This window comes from Synchiropus splendidus, chromosome 12 (assembly GCF_027744825.2).
Source record: "Synchiropus splendidus isolate RoL2022-P1 chromosome 12, RoL_Sspl_1.0, whole genome shotgun sequence".
In the NCBI taxonomy this organism is placed as follows: domain Eukaryota; kingdom Metazoa; phylum Chordata; class Actinopteri; order Syngnathiformes; family Callionymidae; genus Synchiropus; species Synchiropus splendidus.
The window spans coordinates 15,781,770-15,804,312 of NC_071345.1; the positions used below are offsets into that span (position 1 = coordinate 15,781,770).

Here is a 22,543-nt window from a genome sequence, read left to right on the forward strand (position 1 = left end):
GAGGAACAGGTTACATTTACCATCTAGATACATAAATCATTGAAAGATTCATCACTTTCCGTGAAGAGAGCTTGAAGTGCGTTGTGAAAGTTTATCAGCTATCCCACTGAGCTCATGGTTATAATGACATTTATATTATAACACTTCAAAGGGAAAAAATTATATGGGTAAAAATATTTTTGCACAGTATAATTTGACTTTAAACAAAACAAAAAAAGTAATTTAAAAAAACAATTCTGTTGGACTAACTCATGAATGAACATATCACATATCGCATAACTATTATACGTAAAAAAAAAAAAAAAGCTGCAGCAGCCAGGCATTCTAGACGCAACCAGTATCACTTTTCCATTTTATAATCTGAGCTACAAACAATGCTTATTAAATTTGTAAATTCAGTTTAGGATCACGATAAAACAATACTTATATTCTGTGAGAGTGGTCAACATTATGACTGAATGGATGAGTAATAGTAATAATAATAATAATAATAACAATACGCACACTCCAACTATACTTTGATGTACTCTTGAAATGACACATACTGGCGCTTAAGAAGTTCTTGTTTTGAAATGATGTTTCATCTATACCATAAGCAAGGATATTTGATTCATAAAATCAAAATAAGTCAGACTGTGTAGCCCCCGTTAAACTGAACTGGATATAGTCATGAATATTTACACCTGAAAGTTGAAGGTGACACGAACTCACCTGCACTAAGATCATGTGAACTCATGTGTAAACATAAACAGTACACAAGAACAAATGTGAAGGGCAGACACTGCTAAGACGATTAAGTGGTTAAGATCTGGACGCTCCTGGTAAGGCAAATAAATATTTACTATACAGTGCCCTGTTCTGACATAGACCTTCAAACTTGGCTGTGTCGCACAGATGATGCAGCCAGTTGTAGCTTCACAAAATGTTGTATAGTATTACGTGATTTAACACTGTCATCAGAAATATGATCCATGATGCAGCACATGCTTTTATTTGTTTATACTTGAGTAATTATTGCTTTATATACATGGAATTGAATTGAATTGTCTTCCAACAATTCAATTGTGTAGTCACTGTGAAACGTCTGCCCTCAGAACTTGGGAAGTGTCTGATCGAACAGTATAACTTGTATGTTACCTGCTTACATATCTAATGCAAATTCCACAGCAACACATATTTGGATTTGCTCCGACACGTCTCAAATGTTTCCTGACTCACTGCCAGATGTAGATAAAGAGTCAGACTTTTCTTTTTCAAGCTTGGTGTACATTGGCCATGAAGCATTGGAATACATCACAAGTCACCAGCTTCCAGGCTCCACACATACATATTCAAGATCTGACTACTATCTGGTTATCTCCACAATAATCCACAGTGAGAAGCACCAGAACAGTCATGGTCAGCGATGAATGTGGAAGGACAAAAGAGGAAAATTACGACTCTGACTGAAGCACAAAAACCCGGCCTTAGCTCACTTCCTGTTTAGGAGTTACCATGACAACAGGTTGTTTTGAGGGCCTTTGAATTGACATTGCGACTGCTGCTATCAAGCCCAAAGTCTGCGGAAAGCAAATGACAGGCACAGAGATACTCAATACAATTATCCAGCCCTGCAAACAAGGCTGTTTCCGAGTGGCTGGCCGACATGATTCTTCTCATGGCAGCTTCGCACTAGACAATTTAAGCCACTTTTCTTTTCTCTGCTCTTCTATCAGGAGTGTGCTTTGCAGGCAAAAGGCACTAATAACCTCTGCCTCCCTGCTGGTCAGGGTTCACCTCATCCACTGCACCACGACAGCATCACTCCAGCCAGGCCAAGCAACAAACCCATGTTCAACAAAAACTCATTCACTTGTCGCCTTGCATAAAACAGGATCTGTGTGGTTTGGGGCGTTTGACCATGCGAGCGGTCAATTGTGATGGTCGGGCAAGCTAAAGTCTTATTAAACCCTGTGAAGCTGAAGACCAGACAAATGGTCCAGAACTAATGGTTAAATAAGAAGCGTGTGTGACGGCGGGACGTTAGCCTTCAACCACATCATCTATTTGCTTTCCGAGGTCAAATGGGTTTGGCCATGAGGTGTCGCAGCAGCAAAGCTTCACCAGGTTATTGTCGAGCAACACACAAGGGCCCAGAAAAATGCTGTACAATGTTGGTAACCATGGTAATCCAGCCTACAGGTCATAAACATTTTGACAATAAGCGTGCAACATGAAAGAATTAGGTGGGGAATAGCCTGCATTACTGATATTGCATGGAAATCTCAAATTTTACATTTTTTGGGGTTCTGATCCTGCTGCTCATCTTGGTGTGTCCATCAACACAATCGTTTAAGCCAGTTTTACCGAGAAAAATAGTCAGCTTACAGTTCATAGGCTGTGATGATCTGAGTTTTGCTTTATCAGGACACTTTCAAACGTCAAAGTGGCCACAGGCTGTCTCACAGGTTTACTGTTTTGCACTACGTTCTTCACACTCGGACAAGCTTCAGTCAATAATAGTAGCTTTAAATGTGTGAATGTATTTCTTTGAGGCGTTAGCACATATCTACATCCAACTCTATTTGGAGAGAGAAGTTACAACACTGCCCACCAGCCACATGCCGGTTCCATGTAAATCACGCATCTAATTTGGACATTGTCTCACGCAAAAACTACACAGAGTGAGTGTGTTCTGGCCACGATTCCGCACGAACAATCACAACATAGCAGCTACTCCATCAGCCTCTCCAGTAGGGCCCAACGATTTCATTAAAAAAATCAAATTGATTTTTCTGGGGGAGCAAAAGTGGCACAACTGCTTCACATACTGGTTTCCATTAAAGGGGTGTCCCGGGTGATTTCATGGACGGTGGTGGGATGTCTGACGTGGTTGACGCTGTCGTTGAGTCTTAATGGTGATATTTTGATCTAGACTCAAATAAAAGACAAACTTAAAAACAGCAATTGTTACCCATTATATATAAAGTTTGTGCCACGCCATGTATAGTACAAGTCCAAAATTGAGAGGCCCCTCTCAAAATCCTAGCTAAAAGCCTGTGAAGGAAGGAGTTTCCCTTGCTTCAGGTGGAGGTCTGCAGCCTCAGACTACACCCAAATAACCGACACTTAAATCCCTTAACTTCTGGAAGCACTTCAAATTGTCAGTGCGACTAGTCCACTTGCAATGGCCAAGCCCCGAGCAACGGGACATTGCCTAGCGTACCATCCGTCAGCCCATACAGGGCCCTAAAGGACATCTCGCAATGCATTTTTATTCTTTCTTTACATGCGGTGAGAGACACAACAAGCCCATGGAAAATGTACTGCATAGCAGACAGCATGCATGTATTTGTTGGGCAATGATTTCAGTCACAATACTATACATTCTTCACGCCCTTAGTGCAAATTGTCAATTGTCAAGATTCTTTCAATTCTGTCAATCCTTTTTGAATTCCAAACGACCCAATACGCACGAAGGGTTGCTCTTGTTTTTGGATCTCCCCATCCTCTTTCCATTAGTGAAGGAGCATTTCTGCTCTTGCTCCTTAATGCCTGAGCTGCTAGTGCGGTGAGAGAGTCATTCACCTAAAGAAAGCCACTATGGCCTCTTGGGTTTTGCTCCTATCCCAATATCATTCTGAAAGGTGTTTGAGTCGACCGAAAAATATGAAGCACCACTGGATTCAAGGATCAGCAGCAGGCCTTGTTGTTCGTAAATAACTGAGGTCGTAAGCAACACAAACAAAAACAAGAGAATTACGAGAATAAACAGAGACTTTCCACACGTTTTTAGACCTATTTTCACTTGATATACAGTAAGATAGCTCTTCATTCACACTGACTTTAATACGTTTAATGGATTAGTATAAACTCTTGGATTTGCTCATAATCCAAGAGTGAGAGCACGAGAGGTTGAGAAGCCAAATCCATGGTTAGCATTATTATATTGGATTAATGTTTTTTTATTTTTCTAATCTTTAGGTTTCATTGTCAAAGAAGAAAAATGAAACGCTCATGCTGAAACAGAAGGCTCACCGAAAGTCATAAATCACCATCAGACTTGCGACAGCCTGACAGCCTGCTTCAGTTGGGGCCAAAGTCTATCTGATAAACGTCAGAATTCAATAGACACATACCTTCTCCTAATACCATAAGTGTCAACCTGAGTGCACACACTTCTAGACAATTGCAAATATTAAAATATCAGATTGAGTCCTACCTTGCTCCCTGTAGGTGACTCTCTCTTTCCAAGATGTTGGCCCATGCTGCTACAGAGACTGTGGGGGAAGGAGAGAGAATCAGGTCACACCAGAGGAAAACTGCAGAAAATGTTAAACGGTGCTGTAAAATAAAGCCACAAGACATCTGCATTAACTTCATCTAAAGCAAAAATGTCTCAAAACAAGCAAGAAAGAAAGCTGTTTCTAATTATTTATTTAATATATAATGTGTTAATGTTGATGTTAATATTATAATGTGTTTTTGATGTTTACGTTCCTTATTTGCAAGGTTAAAGTCATGGCTGTTCATTTCTGGCATATTTCTTTAATTCCCTCAGTGACACTTAGACTTCAGGCAGAACAGGCTTCTTCCAACAGACACATCTGACAAAGAATATAATGAGGTTACGCAGGATGATTGAAAAACTAATTACATCAATGATTCTGCAGACGCCAGGCTTCTTTTTGCCTCAGATTTAAGAAAGAAAAAATCCTTTCAAACCATGATCAACCAGTAGAATATTATTTAATCTATTTTAGAATGTATTTAAAAACCAAACGCAGTTTTTGAGCAGATTAAAGACCTGATATTAATTTAAAAACAACACTGCATAGACCTGACCTACACTGTTGGTTTCCAGATCAATTGAGGAAGGAGCTTTTTCAAAGACTCATCCTTGATACGAATTCTGTGAATCCACCTTCCACTGGTGAATGCGATATAAATGTATAAATACATTGGCCGGAACAAAGAGAGATGACAACTTGAGACAGTTTTCTTTTTACTAACTGACAGTTTAGTTTAAGCTGCTGTAAATGCTTCAGCGACTGATATTTTCGGTCAGATCATACTGGATCGACCATCTTTGCACTTTCAATGTAAACGTTTTGAGCGAGGCAACCATTTTATAAACTAAAATGCGCACATTTAAAGGCTTATTTTATCTAAAAAAGTGCGTTGCTGCTGCTATGAACACTACTTTCTGTATAATATTGACTGAGGAAGAAGAGCTGTGTGACTGTAAAGAGATGCCAGCCCTACTCTGTGTGTCTGAATGAGAAGCTTCACAGCCAGTTTCACTCGGCAATGTTACACAACCATATCTGCGATCCTGCAAGGACTTGCAAGAAAAGAGAGTTGCATAATCCAGAGAGCGACACAGAGCTGAAGCTGCATTTTCATCAGCAGTACTTATCAAATCAGCTGACAAAAAAACTCTATTTTAATGACATCCCATTAAGCTCCTGTCATTTACAATTCAATAGTTATGTTTCCAAACAGTTGCCTGTCAAGAGGCCACACAACACAAGTAGCTGAATCATGAGTCCCTTCTGGTTGTCTGGAGAATGAAGCCCACGTGAAAGGCGGGATACATACAGAATCAGGAGGAATCCATTACTGACTTAAAGCAGTTACTGCCAGCGTCGCACATTACCGCAGGCTCTTTAGCATCCGCATCTCCCAGGGCCACTAATGTTTGAACGCTTCTAGTCTTGCATGAGAATTGCGGCTTATTAAATTATAATACATTCACAGAAGACCGTGAGCAAGCAGGCTTACTTTATGACAGTGCTTTGGACACAGTTTCTAATGTCTTATTGTAATGAACATTAATGAACGTTTGCATGAACAGTGTGGAGTGTGGGTATATTCGAATATGAATATTGTTGAAAGTCGGTTTTAATGTCACAAGTCTTATCAATGTACGTCATGGGATTAGCACCAAACCTGCGCAAACATGGCACACTAAAACTGTTAGTTTAGTTTGTAGAATTCTGCAAGACATGAATTCACTTTCACCTTGAATCTAAAAATAGAAGAGCGAAATGAATGGTTAAAAAGGTAATTAAGGCACGCTCTAATAGTTAGCAATAAAATCGGATATATTGCAGTCCTCTAACTGAGAAAGCGTGAGAAGTCAACGGGCATCAAGACAGCTTCACAACGATCATGCTACAATTATGCTGACAAAAAAAGAGGGAAATGGATTTCTAAAACTCCAGGGATCAATTAAAAACAGGACCGGATGGTGCACGCTGCTTTATCTGCTTGTTATCAAGTAGATACATTAATAAGGGATTTAGAAAGGGGAGACCTTGGTGAGAATAAAAGGATCCCTTGAAGAACTGGAAGCATGAAGCGTGAAGAACTAGAAGTTATAGATGATCTGCTTAAGCCAGAGGTGGGCAGTTAAATTTCTTAAAGGGCCACATAATAAACTGTGACTGTTGTGACGGGCCATCATGCCAAAAGACAGGCGGCGATGACTAAGAAATGTGATGGAAAAAAAAGGATGAAATGAACCATAAAATGTTCAATGGAAGCAAGGATATTGAGAAGTGTAAATGTGGCATGAACCACATTATTTGAATAGAAATCATAATAAAACTATGAACCAAACATCGAAGATGGAAAGGCAATTCATTTCAAAATATGTTTTGAATTTTCCTTCAATGAATTTTGAGGAATATACTAAATAGTCAAACGAAAAGAAGAAACTACAATTTAGTCATGAATGTGTTGTATTTACTGTTGAACAACTATTGGCTGAAACAGAAACAGGATATGAAAAAACTGACATTAAATGACAACTTATGAGTTGTATTGGTTCAGTCTGACCTCATGAGGGCCGCAAAAACACAGGCTAAGGGAGGCATATGCCCAGGTCTGGCCTGAGTGATGATCTCTTCTATGGGCTCTTTGTGTTCTATATTGAGTGAACAAGCAGCTTAACTTTGAATTTTTTATAAGCCCGATGCATCTCTAACTTGACTGCACACCTTCATGGCAGTCAGAGTCAGACCATCGGCGACAAAAGACTATCTGCATCACAGAGTTAACAGCAGCAGCAGGCAGCATGGTGATGAATATCAAAGTTTTATTTACACTCGTAGCGCATGGTTTTACTGTTTAATAGGTGGCTTAAAACTAACTGCGCTCCAAAATGTAAACAAACGAAGATCGATTGTTGCAGTGGACCGAGCTCAGACTATAAACAATGAAGATTTATCTGGAAACAAACTACATGAAGATACAGCGGAAAGTAAAAAAAAGGAACTGCATGATATTTTTTTTTTCAGATTCTTGCTTATAGTCATATCGTTGCATTGGTTGAAGAAGATTCACTGGGCTAAATTCATTCTTTTTCCTCAAACTGTATTTCAAGCAGAAAGTGGCAAACCAGTCTCTCAAATACGCATAAGTGCGTGATAAAATAAAAAGCGGAGTTTAATCATGAAACAAAAATGTATGTACATAAATGTCTCAAAGGTAAAAACCACCAACATATGACAACTACTTATCGATCAAGTTAGCAGTACAGCCTACTAAGATGTGTTTGACTTCTGTAAGTTAATGCATATAAAGTATAAAAGTATAAGTCAGAGCAGTATAATGACAAATGATTTATTTTGCCAAGCAATGGGTTGCAATAAAAAACCATGCATGTATGAGTTGCACCTGCTTTTCACACAAGTTTCACTCCTGGGTTCATTGGCAATACGCAATGCCAGTCGACCACCCAAAAACTGACGTGATGCTTTTTAGATCAAGTAAAGTGTGATGCAAATGATGCAACTCAATAAGAAAATGTCTAGCACGTCATTTGTCTTCCATAATTTCCTTCTGTTACACTCCAAGCTATATGAACTGGTATACGCTGCCTGCTACCGTGGGCTTGTGAGACCAAGCTTTTGTGGGTAACTTTCAGCTTTTCTGAAGTTACAGAAGTGATGAGGCAGTTCTGGTTCCACGGGTGCATGGCAGTTGGAAACATCAATCAGTGACTAAAATTCTGCTTGCAGTTTCTGGTGTGAAAGTCGGTTGAAACTTGAAATACTGCATCGGTTTGTTACTTAGACGTTTGAGATAGATACATAGTGAGCCAGTGCACTGTTGTGACCTATAGTAAGAGTCAGTTACATCATAAATATGTGCCTGGTCATACTGTAGGGAAGGAAGTGTAGACAGACAAAGCAGATACAAGCACTGGAACTATTTACTGGGCAAAGTGCCTCACTCCTGTTCAAGGATTTGGGATCAAAGTTCAACATCTGCCTCTAAGGGCAAGCATCTGCAGGGAGTGAATACGCACTGCAGAAAGCTGTGTGCTCAATCTTAGAGGATTCAGACCCATCGGTCGCACAACTTATCCACAGCTATATTTCGACGAGCGGTGTTCAAACAAGATCTGAAGGCAAAGATTAAGTGGTGTGCAAATGTTCCTTGTGGTCTTCAGTATGCTGCAATTTCTAACCATCCCTGAGGATGGTTCCAGCTATTCATCTCTGAGCTGGAGGGGGGTTTTCTGCTACTGTTAAGACAGTGTGAGATGGAATTATTCAGGGTTTCCCGGCACTATATAGTGAAGCAGGCCTTAATACCTTATATAAATAATAAAATTAAAGGGTCAACAACATCAAGTCAACCAAGATATAATTAGCTACAAAAATGAATATAATGAATGAATGAATATAAAACACATTTGATATTTTCACATACAACCGTGACTTGATTGTAACACTGTGATGTTGTAGTAGCAACCACCTCTGTAAACAAGCACGGCTAAGTGCACAGAAGCAGAGAAAGTCACGACCAATACCGGTTTGAGCAATTTGTCCACTGTTTTTGAGGTAGAGGGACAGGTCAATGGAAACAAAGGTTTTTTAGTTGTCGTACAGGAAGTGATAAGACGCGCTTGTCAGGGGGTGAAGAATCTGATGCTGGATATCAGTCGGCTTTCGGGCCAAGAGGTTTCTGCGGAGCAGTGAAATGATCACTGCAGAGTACCGACGACGCCGATGCTTCCCCCTTGTTTCTCTGACTTTCAAGATGCGTCACTATTTCTTATGACACTGTACATCTTTTGGGAAGAAGAGCATGGTCACATACTTATATGGCATGAACACTCAGCCACCATACAGCGGTTCTGCATCTCCTCTCTGATACCAGAGCTGGAGAGCTTGTTTAGCTGCAACTAATGGATGCCTACAGACACAGAATTCTTTATTAACAACAATTTTTTCCTGGTAACGGTTGCAAAACGATTTGTTATTTTAATGGACGGATCATTGTGTCTATGTGTACACACACATAGACACACAACCGTGTATTCTCTGAGTCAGGCAGAGAATACGCCACATCTGTCAGAACAGCAGGCACTTGTTATGCTAAGCCAGATAAACAGCGGGTGTGATTGGCTCATTTGTATTTGAAATGATCACATTATCCTTGACAAATTAATAGCACAAAGTGTCACATGAGGAGCTATTCACAACTTTCTCTGAATGACTACATTTTTTGATCTAAGAGAGTCTACATTGCAACAAGAATGGCCGCCATGTTCCTCAGCAACAGTTGCTTGAGACGGCTTCCTAATGCATTTTTTTCTCTCATCGACGTTTCCACTATTTTCCGGGATATTTATCGGCATTTGAACATTTTTCTTTCAGTAGATCAAGTACTGCACCCTTGATATCCGCATACATCTCGGTAACAACACCACTCTAGTTTCAGGAGTGGATAAGAGGAGGCAGTTAAAACAGTGGTGGAGGCTGGAAGAGTGGAGCAGATCTTTGTCAGCTCAGTGACCAGCCAGCTGTGACCATCTTGGCAGCAGAAGAAGTGCACTGCCATCAACAGCAGCAGCACCCAGGCTCGATTTCGTCACAATGAAGTGAAAAAATACATAACTATACATAAACAGATGTCATCATTAAGAGTGCTAGAAGATGTATTTATGAAGGAAAGAAGATCATGAAATGACGAACATCTGGCTGGCACATCCATGGGGACTTTCCATTTATCAGAGAGCAAGAATGTAGGCTGTTCAGGCCAACTGAAAACAAATACACAATATAACTTAACAATGCCATGGCACTAACTCACAGTCTAGCTACAGTAAGAGCCCAGATGTTTTCACGTTTCAGAAGATTGTTTTGGGACTTTCCTCATGAATGGGCACATATGGCTCAAAGGGAATATTAGACATGAGCGGAATAACAACAATCCCCTTGAGTGTACGTCTTTGTAGTTGATTCCAGCATCTGTCATGCTCGATCAGCTACTGAGCTCTCTTGGGTCACCTCGCCTGATAAGCTCTCCAATGAAGAGGCAATGATATGTGCAGCCGAGGCCTTCAGGGACACGTGATGGACATGTTGAAAACAAATGCTGCTTATTTTTCAAAATAAAATCAATGAATTGTTCATATACAGTTTTAAAATGGAATATTAAATGGTGTAGCAGTCAAGTAGTGTCTCTGCACTTCAACTAAAATGGCAATGCTGTACTGATGGTGATGAGAAAATGTTGTTTGCAACACTTGCGTGTTTGCAAAATTCACACTTGGACACACTACACCACAATGATGTAAAAAAAGCAGAAATGGTAGAAGCACTCACTAGCAGTCCAACATCTTCCATCCAGCATATCAGAATTAGATTTATTGCCATGGTCAGTGGGATAAAATAAAATAAGCTAAAATAAAATAAATAACCCACAAACAACAAGGACTGATCACAAATTCATCAATCTGATGGCCGAGGGGAAGAAGCTGTGGCTGAAAAACTAAAAACATGAAAAACTAACTATAAACAAACCCTTCACAAATATTTAATGGAAATATACACAGCAAAAAAACACCAAATATAACACCAAAGACTGCTGAGTCAAACACCTAAACAAGTTTTAGGTTAATTTCTGAAGGGCTATATCTGAATATTTGGGCTGCTATACAGGGGTGGAAAAAAGTTTTGTGCTAATGGCAAGACAACTAAATATTGACTATGCAATTCAATATGATGATGTGATAGTTTATTTTCGGGGTTTTTTTTCAGTTTTGAACACATTCTCTGTTATTTGTTTACTTTAATACCAACAATATTTTAAGAACTGACATATTGAAACAATTTAGTTTTGTAAGTTTTTCTGGCAACAATAAACAAAAAAATATCAATTGTTGTCAATTTGTTTTTCATGACAATATTTGAGATTGTGTCAAATTTTAAGGTATTGGGTTTTTTGTCACTGCTTATTTAGCAATGCAATACAGCAACAGAGTGCAATTCAGGTTTAACTTATATATTTGAGTTCCTCGATCAGAGCCAAAATGATAATCATGATTATTTTGATCAATATTGCAGTATTCGCCAAAGGACTGATGGTGGCATTGGGCTCGTGCATCCATATTTTAATTTTTTTCACAGCCACCACTGACTGTAACAGCCTACAGCACTATAATTTAGCCTCTGTTTTTTAAACAAAATTATAAAATGTCTTATCTATATTGGTCGTTCCTTCATCACTAGCGCAATATTTTCAATACCTATTATTACCACACAAATTCCCATGAACCTGCAGTGATCCCTACAACTACGTCATCAGCACCTGGCTGAGGAAGGGGGACCACACCTTTGTCAAAACAATTGCATTGCAGCAAAAGAAGGTTTTCTCCACAAGGTAATGTGACTCAACCTGTCTGCCAGGAACAAGCCCAGAGTGAGAACCCTCAGGTATTTAGCTACCTTTAGTCAGCCAGAATCACCTGCCATCACAAGTGTGTGCACGTAGCGAATGTAAGAGCAGACGACATGGAAAAAATATTTCAACTTGAGCCCATGGTGTAATTACGTCTTAGTTTAAAACGATGAAGGAATGCACCTCTCTTGGCTCAGCGAGGCAAATCCTCAGAAATACCAGGGAACACATTCCTGTGGCATTCCAAGTCCAAGCAGTGCCAGACAGCTATGTAAAGGTTAAGCTACCGCCATGCTCGCGGAATGTCAAAAAGTTGTTTTGAATTGTAATACTTGACATGCTGTTTAATCCATAAATGTAGGCACATATAAATCTAAGGAAATGCGGGTAGACGACCGAATATATCTGAGGAAATATAGTATGATAGCTAATGAATGTGAAATTTATCAGCAATTCAACAAATAATTCCATTAAAAAAAGTCAGGATTAAATAGGTCATTCCGAGTGTGTCCGGGCCTTTGAGCATTCCAGGCTGGCGGATTTCACAAATCTGTGTTTTTGCGACCCACACAGCCAGCCCTGTGTTACAGAGTGTGCACAGGAGTAGGGCCAAATTATAAAGATTATATAGTATAGAAGCACGTACACCGGTTTAATTACAAACAGATGTTCGGCTCAACAGAGCCTTCTCTTGCTGCGCACAGATGCGATGTTGAATGACAAGGGTTTCACGCTGCGTAGATGGTTAGGCTTCAAGGGCGGTGGTGAGGTTTCAAACCCGATAGTGGTTCACTATACTAATGTACAGGTTGAAAGGTTGCACATCTTGGTCTCCTGACAATGGCGTCAGTGGACGTGCACTCTGGAAAAACACTCAATGTACATGCGTTATTACGACTGACCATAAAAGTGTAAGTACTATGTATTAATATTTGCGACTCTGTGTGTGTTGTAGAAGCACCACTGTGCCCCTGTGACTTAAATGATTTGACCGCAATAATGAATGCAACACAAGATTTATGACACAAGATGGGTTTGACTGAAAATTACTTATTGAATCAAAAATCTAGTGTGACTCAAACTACACTAGATTATGTGCAAAAGACGTATATTTTTGCTTGGCCACTTAAATATGTGTAAAATACCTTGTATCCATTTATGCAGCAAGCAAATGAGACATTAAACATCTTTATCGACTGACAATTTACTCTGAAGGATAATGCAGAGTGTTTCTGTTTCAAAGACGAAGTTGAATTTCGGATAAAACACTACATATCAGACATGAACCACGTTTTCTGTTTTCAACCTCCCACACTGTCACATCTGTCAACCCACTTCCTCATAGAGTTCCACTCAGAGGCAGTCATTTCCAGGACAAACAGGATGAATTTCACACATATTGCTGTATTGAAAGTGACCATATCTAGCGCCGAATACATCCTGGTAACATGATTGATATTTAGGTATGACTACTTTTCGTGCATTCGGAGTAAAAGCATCGTACGACACGTAGTAACTTAATCTGACCGAATTTTCAACGGTGTTTGGTTGGAGGAGGAGGGACGTCAGTCAGCGAGGAGGGTGGCGGTTGTAGTAGTGGTGGAGGTGGAGGGGAGCTGTCAAAACAAACTAGATGCAATGCATCTAATATTTCACTCTTTTTGTGTTATTAAACGCATTAGCGATGCGACGGTTCAATGATTTAAAAATTGAGTTTTTTTCGTGTGGGTTCCCTGAACGCATCACAACATGACTGTTTACTCCTCGGACGCTGTTTGTAGGCGCAACAACAACAACAACAACAACACATCTCGACGCTGGTTTTGCGTCTGATATGTCGGTGCACGTACCCGTCTCCTCTCCTCCGGCTTGGTCAGCTGCATCCACAGCGAAGCCTCGCACTGGACGTACCCGACTGTCAGTCTTCCTCGACGCTGCTGCTCCACAACATCAACAATATCGCCCTTCCACGCCGTCGGTTTCTCGCTCCGCGAGCGTCAGGAGGAGGAAAAACCAGCGAAATGAGACGCAGGTCGGCGCTTCCTGATTTAGGTACAGTGGTGATGATGTTTTTTAAGGGGTGGAGCGGAATGCAGCCTCACTCCGCCAAGAAGTGAGGGCTTAAAAACACGTTGGCGCACGTCCGTGCGTGGTTACTACGCTTCGCTTTTGGCTGGGTTGCGTCACTGGCATGTGATTCTACTGCGTGAGTGTGTCAACACAACTAGCGCAACACAAAGAGCCCGTCATGCCATCTGTTAATTCATGAAAGTCTGAAGCATTCAGTGACTTTTATTGTCAAACTCCACTCCAACATAGGTGTGGGCTCTGATGTTTATTCAGTACCTGGATGGTCACATCTCAGTCTCATGGAAAAGGAAGCAAATATAGTTGACATCCTTTTAATAAGGAAATGTAATGTAGTGTTGTTTCCCTCGAATAACCCAAAATAAGGAACTGATAGCATACAGTGACGTCAATATGTTCAGTCCAGCTGTCTAATAAATAACACGGCTAAAATAATAATAATAAAAAAGTATGGAATACATTTGAAAACCATGTGAAAATGCCTGGACACTCAAGAAATTATAATTACAATGCCATATTTTAAAACGCCACCATTGCACAGTGACATTTCATACATAAATTGACAAAAAAATTAAAAATGTGTGTTAGTATTTTGCACTCCTTTAGTTGTAACAGCTCAAAACATTCAGAGATCCCAGAGTATAATCTCTGAATAGCCGTGATTGAATCATGTTTTGTTCTTATAGTGGCACCGAAAGGCTGTTAATATATTCAGTCACACTGACTTCTCTCGTATTGTGTTGCCTGAGCTACTGTTGATATGGATTTTTCACTCAAAAGTTGGAGTTTGCTTCATTCCACAGTGACTCCAACAACATCGTCTGGTACAAGTCAATATCATGCAGCACAGGAAAAGGGCAACATCACATTTTAGTTTTAGGTGAGATTTAAATAATGGTATCACTAATTCAGTGGACCTTTTCCAAGTCACACTCAATAGAAGACGCACCTGGATTGTGCCACTTTAACTTAGTTCCGTTTATCATGCTGATAAGGACTGGTGATCCCTCAGTGTTTGAATCTGTCCTGTCCAGCAAAAATGTTTCAGTGGACTGTTGCGTTCTCAAAGTCAACATTGTATGGTTTCTTGAAACAGTGTAGCAATTTTCAGAGTTCAATAGGTGGCGTTCTTGGTTTAAAAATAAACTGAAACATCAAAATTGTTTTTCAAAACCTAAGATTATACAGCTGTCACTGCCATCTAGTGGCCTCTGGAAATTAGTGCACTGTTTCATGAAACTGCATCAACCCATCACTATCTCCGATTGAGCTCAGAAATATTATAAGTTGACCAAATAGGTACTTATATCAGAATCACTTTATCTACCCGGACGGAAATAGCTTTACATTACAACCACAACTAATGAAGAAACAGAGAGAGAGGGTAACATGGAATGTTACTCAAACAAACATGCAAGATAAAAAATAAAAATAAAGACATAATAACATATACTACTAAGCGCAAATAAAAAGAACCATCTAAACTGTATTTACTGATAGAGAAGAGAACTGGCGGCAAGACGTGACCATGATCCTGCTGACCATTCTGACACGTGTAGCAGAATATTGTGACAGTTTTAGGTCGTAGTAACCAGAAATTCTGCAGGTGCTATATTCGGCTGAAGAAACAGATTAAAACAATTGTTGTCTCTTTAAAAATGTAATGATTTGTGCCATGTCAGTCAATGAATTCAATTCCATAGTTCACATTCCCATTCTCAAATCCTTTAAACTGAGCTTTAATTCAGTTTGTTGTCTTTATGTCTCTTTATGTCTTTTTTTCAGGGATTTAATTTTTTTTTAAATAATGAATTGATAATGTAAGATATCTAATACAGACATATATATATATTTGTCTTTAAAGTATATTTGAAATCATGATTTGTAGCTCCATCCTCCCACAAAATGCAACATACTTCACCGCCGTTTGGTTCCTCTTGACATTATTCCAGTGTGCTATTTGGCCACTTGCAGAAATGAATAGTGCATCTTGGTTTCCATTTACAGCTAATTTTTACTCCCAATGTGACCCCATCAGTCTGTGACTTGTGCATCATTCATTCTAAATCCCTCAATGCCACGTTGGTGGTGTCTCACCACTCTAACGCAGTAGTCCATGATAATGTATTTGTGCGGAGCAGATCCGATCCATTATGGTGTGGAGCTCCTGATGTCATTAGTGGCAGCACTTGGGAGTGGTCCAACCAGGACCAACAATCCGATTGCTCAACAGGCACATCAGCCCAAGGCAGAGAAAATGACTGGACATTGTTGGTCATAAAATGATAACTCATTAGCTTCGAGGCCGGGCAGATTCAAACAAAGATACAGTGACTCGTCGTCATGGAAATAGAAAGACCTGTGTTGAGTTAATGGACCTAAAAAGGTTTGGTGTTACCCAACAGACCAGCAAAGCTGAGCTGTTAGTCATCTTTGTATTACACTTGTAAGCTCGGAGATAAGGTGATATTTCCATCCTATTATTCACAGAAAAGCTGCTGTGAATCAGGAACTTCTGTTTCGTGTGAGGTGCTGAAAGAAGTGCCTTGCTATTCCTGTATTAGTGAATGTTGGATTACCGGCTGAAAACCAATCCGACCGGCGACCTGCGCTCATTTGTTTTGGTCTGGAATGTCATTACCTTGATTGAATGTTCTCATGCATTGAACCCAAAGATAGATTTGCCTTCATACATAGCTAATGCTAATGCTCACAGCTAATGGATCTCTTCATCTTTTCCTGATGTGTCGTACTCTTCTGGCCTTTTTACAAGATACCCGGAAACACAGGCTGAGTATCAATTATATACATCAACTACACAGGTATAAAACTCATGGCCAAATGTATTTAGAGGACCTGCTAGAACTATAAATACATGCTGTATCTTGAGATCTACTTCAAAACTAATTTCAAGTGAAAATGTATTATTATTGTTATTACTATATAATATCTTACACAATACAATTGAAACACATACATTTAAATCAATAAATAATTTTCATGTGTATGGTGACCAAATGTGTTATAACATTATAAAATTATAGTTGCCTTTAAATGTAGCTCTTTTATTTAAGTAATAGAAAAAGGGTACTTTCCATAGGGAAAAGGGACGGGGCACCACTAGGGGTGTATGTCTAATCTAATCTGTGCACCTGTGTGCCAAAGCAAGATGCTGTCATGCCCTGCAAAAATGAGTGTTCAAGATAAGCCCTTGGGCAGGCTAGCAAGTGATAGCTAGCAACTCTAACAAGTGTGGCGAATATGAATGCCATAAAGCAATCCGGTGAATGACGTGAAAATCATGTGGGTAAAAGGGAGTTTGGTGAAAGATGGGAAACCAGGCCGCCTCCGGTGTTGTCCGTCAGTGGTCACACGTTGTCTCTTTGAAATTTTGTCTTCTCGTGCGATAGAACTTGATAGCCCTAGCTCCTGTTTTCATGAGCATAAATTACAATCCGTAGATTTAGTTGTGTGTGTAGTACAGATGCGTAATTATTCAATCTTATCCATACCAAACCAAAAAAAGTGGCTCAGACTACAAACAAAATGAATTGAAAAAAATGATTCACCTTGTAGTATCAAGGGGTGGGGCAAGATGAGTCGCTCATACATTCGATACTGTGGCGTTATTTGGAACCACAATGACGATAATATCTTGAAACACAATATCTGCGATATCTGATGTATTGTATTTTGACTGTGTCTCCAGCACAGTAGCGGGACAGTGAAAAAACAAAACAAAACTATACTGCGAATAGCGGTGGAGGCGGTGATCACAGTCTTCATTGTGGTTTAGAGAGGTGAGGAAGTGTATCTCCAATGGATCACATAAACATCTACAGCAGTCATGTAATTCACTATGGCCACTTCCATCCCAATCTTTGGGTCAGACATTCTCAAGCTAGAACCTTTTGACAGAGTGATGTTGAAGTGGAATATTTCACTGAAACATTTCTGGCGGCTGGAGGGTGAAGACTGAATGAAGGCAGCTCACTTGATTCAACAGAGAATGAACTCCATAGCACTTCCACTCGCACTTCCCCTGGTCAAGTGTAAAGAGAAGACGGGAAGATTGCCAAAATAAATGAGACCGCTGTCTCTTTAACACAGACATCGAGGAAGGTGTTTTAAGGTTGCCTCCAGTCAAGGGACATTTTGGTTTCTTCATGAGCTGTTTATCTCTGCGCATTTGGAAAATGACCTCTATGTGAGCTGATGTATATTAAATGTGGCCTGGTTTCTCCTTTATGCTTTAATCACGTTGAAAGGGAAAAAGATGGATAACATCGGGAAGAAGGATTTGACCAACCTCAAATACAGAAGCAGCGATCTCCTCAGGTCGCGGCTGCCAAACATGTTGTTTTATAATTTTAATACGAGAACAAAATCACTTTGATTCTACAGAATGATTTCATTTTCGCAACACTTACCTAGTCCAGAACACATTTAGAAAAAAAAATGCGTTTTTGGCATTTGATTTTTCCATCTGGGTTTATTGGCTGGATTTACACAGCTGTTGGCGCCTTTTCCTTTGTACTGCAGGTGTCTTCCAAAACCAGATATGGAGGTAATTGTTGGTTCTGATAGACAGACCAGCAATCCAAGTAGCATGGCTTAACGCCGAGCAGGTGTAGCGCTGGTTTGGAAACTGAGGAGGGGAGCTGATCGCTTTAGCTGTCGGATCAATAGTCACCTTCAGCATGACAAGTGCAGCCCAGACCCCGAGTGCTGGAAGAGGTGAGGACACGCATGAGCTGGGATATTGGGTTGATGTGTTTTACTCTTGTTGCCTGAGCACTCAAGCACCAAGAGCTCGGAGCTCCTAGTCCTTCAGTGTTCATTTGTTTATGTGGTTAATGTTTTTAGCTGACGTTTATCTAGTGGTTCGGAGTGCAATAGAACTAAACTCTGAGGAAACATGGATAATGGGACAAGGAACAGACCCTTCCATTTTGGTGGTACTCCCGATAAACCTCTAGATCACACATACATACATCTTCTATTCCACGTGGTCCTCCAGAGGAGGGTCTTCTGTGCCATTCTCAGCATCAACAGGTGATCTGAGTCACTAGTTGATCACAGGCTAACACACATATAGGCTAACAACCATTCAGTCACACAGTTCTGAGAGGTAGAAAGATGTAAAGCAGTTTGCGAACAGCCAGCAGATTGTCACCTGAACTCAAACTGAACATGAAAACATTCATGCTGCTGCTTTCCAAATGCTGTTGTGAAACAGCAGAGAGGTTAACCTTGTGTAACTCAGCCAAGTCAAATTGGCCAGGAGCTCCAGTGTTTTGTTATTTATGCTGTTTATTAGCCAGCAAACTCTCACTCACCCACCCAGACTCACAAACATACAGACATCAACGTTCAAAAAAGTCAATGCCTAACAAGTGAATTTGTTTGTCCTCAATATAAAACAGCCCCATCTAGTGGTAGACATCCTATGATGAATGAAAACGTTGAGCATTTAGAATCACTTTGTGTATTTATGTTTTATAGACAGTGTAGTTGAGGTCGGTCACATGCAGTTATATATATATATACTGTATCAGGCTGCAGGTTGCTATAACTGTTGTACGGCTGTTTCCTCATTGTAGCAGGGACAGTTGATATTGCAGATGTTATTGCAAAGCTTTTTGTAGGTAGCAAAGGTTTGGTTCATTGTGCTACCGATAGATAACAGCTAGAATACAAACCCAACTGAATCTTTATTTTAAACACAGTGGATGTACAGGGCTGAAGGAGCATCGAAGGGTGTTGAGGAAGAGTCTCCTGTCTAGGTTGAGACAAGCTCCTGCCTAATGCTAAGAGCTTAAGTCAGAATACTAAATATCCTGGGCTTTTTTGATCAGCTATTTTGATGTTGCTTGTTCATCAGAAGAACGCTGAAGGACCCAAGTGATTTCAGTGAGTCAACTTCTGTTAGGTCCTTTTTGATAGAGCGTCAGCAACATATGCATAGTCCAAGCTTGTAGTAGACCTGGACCTCTGTATCAACCCTGTGGATGTTTAACGTCACAAGAGGGTCGTGTTTCGTCCTGGGAAATCCTTGCTGCGACTCCAGATGTGATGGAAATGTTTGGAGCAGGATAAGGGTGTCATCATGTGAGGCCTTTGGGAAAACTGCTGTGGGTCCATCGATCCAGCTCCCTAGGAGATAAAGGTACCAAAGGACCATTCCCACCAGAGTCCTCAATTCTGCGATATGTTTTCGTCCCAAGCACCAGACATGATGTCTTCAACACTGTTGGAACTAAAAAGGTTTCTTTGTCAAGGATCCCTATTTAATACCCCCCTTTGCTTTGGTCCAGGAAAATGTTCTTTGACTAGACACGGTCATTCTGTCCTCCCAAAAGCAAAGGTCAAGTGAATGGATCTTCACAGATAAGGAGCCAGAATGGACAGGTGGCACATGCGCCATCTCTGCCATCAGGACCCAATAAAAAGTCCTTTCGTATGGTGTGACCTTCCTTCTATAGGTTTAGCATTGTCCCCCTGACCTTTAAAACCGATGACTTAACATTTAAAAGGCCAGTCATCGAATAATTTGGCTGAAGACAATCATCCTTCCTCTTGTACTCTGAAAGGACACTGAGGGAAATGTAGCTTACGATAAGAGAGGCTATTAAACAAATCAAAATCCCATACTACCCATCTGTTTTCCAGTTCTTACTGACCTGAATCGTCTCATCGTACTCATCCAGCCCCTCAGCAAGGTCTGAAGGGACACAAAGAAATATGGCAAGAAGGTGAGTTGCTGGAAGGCAAACAATGGACATGGAAAAGGAGCTATTTGGAGTAGAAGCATGGAAATACCGTCTGCCTCGCAGTGGTGCAGTTTATCGAGAAGGTGTCAGGGCTGAATGGTGGCACAGAAGAAGAATGAAAGGCTACATGAAGCAGCCCCTCTGGCCGTAAGACAGATGACAGAATCCAAATAAAACAGCCACGCCCTCTACTCACCTCTACTTTTCTCTGCCACACGCTGTCAAACAGCGCAGAAACACTATGGCTATTAGCAGCAACAAACAATAATATGACAGTCAGGGATGCTTCACATGCGCCTGAACTTGAGGCTGGAATGAGTAGTGAGAACATACTGACAGAGCAAACAAGAGGGAAGTGAGCAGAACCCACTGACAAACATCTGTTGCCAATAGAAACACAAGGATGGCAGAGTAGCACTGAGGCTTCGATCTTCGCTTGTCTGTAAACAACCCAGGGACGGAGTGCGACTCCACATTAATATCAAATAGTGGTTCAATCCATAATAGGTGCCACTGCGCTCATAGGACATTTTGTTTACATGACTCCCTCAGCACATTGTATTAGCACATTATCAGCATCAACAATGTGACATCATGTAGCTGGGATGGGCTCCAGCCATCATTGAGTCCTGTAGAGGGAATAAGTGATGGCTGTTTAGATGGAAGGACAGAATCAACCGTCCTTTTTTAACAACTTTGGGGACCACATTGCTGCTACTGTGTGACTTGTGTGCAGTTGTTGTTTTGTGAAACCACTCTTGATGGCATCTTTGGGAATATTAAAAAGTAATCACAAGGCTCTGTGGTGCGACATGTTCTTCCTGTTTGTGTGGGTTTTCCCTCCGGTTTGTGCTCTGCGTCCAGAGACACATTTGGGTAAAGCAGTGAATCTATATTGTCAGAAGGTGCATAGTTGGAGGGTCACTTACATTAAGACTACTAAGACTAGACAAATACTGCATTTCCATTCCGTATATACAAAATATTGTCAATAAAATTACATTTCCATGTACAGTAAAATAAATTCCGGACTACAAAAAATTTAAGAAGGACAATAGGTCTTGTTCACGCATAAGTTGCGGAGGCAGTGGTGCTTAAAAATGCATGAGGGTCACTTCTAAATCACGTCTCCAGTCCTCCAGGAGATCGGCTCTGTTGGTGGAGATGTGGACATGCGGGCGGAAACAGCACATTGTAAGAGCTTTAAGGTAAATAAAGCGACTGTGATTTGATGTGATGAGGCTCAGTATCTTCAGCCTGTAAAAATCCATATACTGTATTAGCTGCGTTGTTGGGGTTCAGACCACGAGACAAAAGTAGCGGTTTATAGTACGGAAATTATGCAACCACAAATTACGTTGTGATGAGGACATGGGTCAAACACTGGCGCCATCTTTTGATGTACCTGGAGGTACCAACTCTGTAAATAAGCATCGCTGAGTGGAGGAAGTAGCAGCAATATCAGCAAAGATTTGAGTGATTTGTTGGTGAGTTTTGAGTTCATATAAACAAAGAACTATTTTTATTTATCAGAGGATGAGGGGGCTGACACATTGGAGTTACTAAGCAGGATATCGGTTGGCGCCATCACAGTGAATAGAACAGTGTTTTGTCATTGCTGCTTCTCTGAAATGTTTCTGTTTGTTAACTTTTAAGAACCGTGGGTATTCCAGCTGGTTTCAGAAATTTCAGGTCAAAAGGTTCCTGCACAGCGGCAAATGATGAGGCTGCAGAGTTTCTTACGACGTGCTACATCTTTTGGTTAGAAGAACAAACTTACAGTTCATGCTTACCGGCATGATTTAAACGTCCAGACGCCACACAACAGCTTAGCATCTGTTTTCTGATACTCAAGCTATAAAGAGCTTGTTTACCCGCACCTAACAGATGCGGCGCCACGAACTGATTTATCATTGAGGCATGGTATGGTTTTCACTTTGTGCAGCTTATTTCTAATTGAACAGATCCAACTTTGTAGAATGTATATGATCACTTCATAGTGC

General features: G+C 40.5%; 1 protein-coding gene across 1 annotated transcript in view; it reads right to left on the reverse strand.

The window, feature by feature from the left end:
• Nucleotides 1–13,833, reverse strand: part of LOC128767986 (myelin basic protein-like) — a 32,819-nt gene extending 18,986 nt beyond the window's left edge. Inside the window, exons 1-2 of the mRNA XM_053880444.1 lie at nt 13,530–13,833; nt 4,202–4,259 (exon numbers count right to left, since the gene is read on the reverse strand). Of these exons, the coding sequence (XP_053736419.1) occupies nt 4,202–4,246 (45 nt within the window). The 5' untranslated portion in view covers nt 4,247–4,259; nt 13,530–13,833. The remainder of the gene's footprint in view (nt 1–4,201; nt 4,260–13,529) is intronic.
• Nucleotides 13,834–22,543: the final 8,710 nt, after the last annotated feature.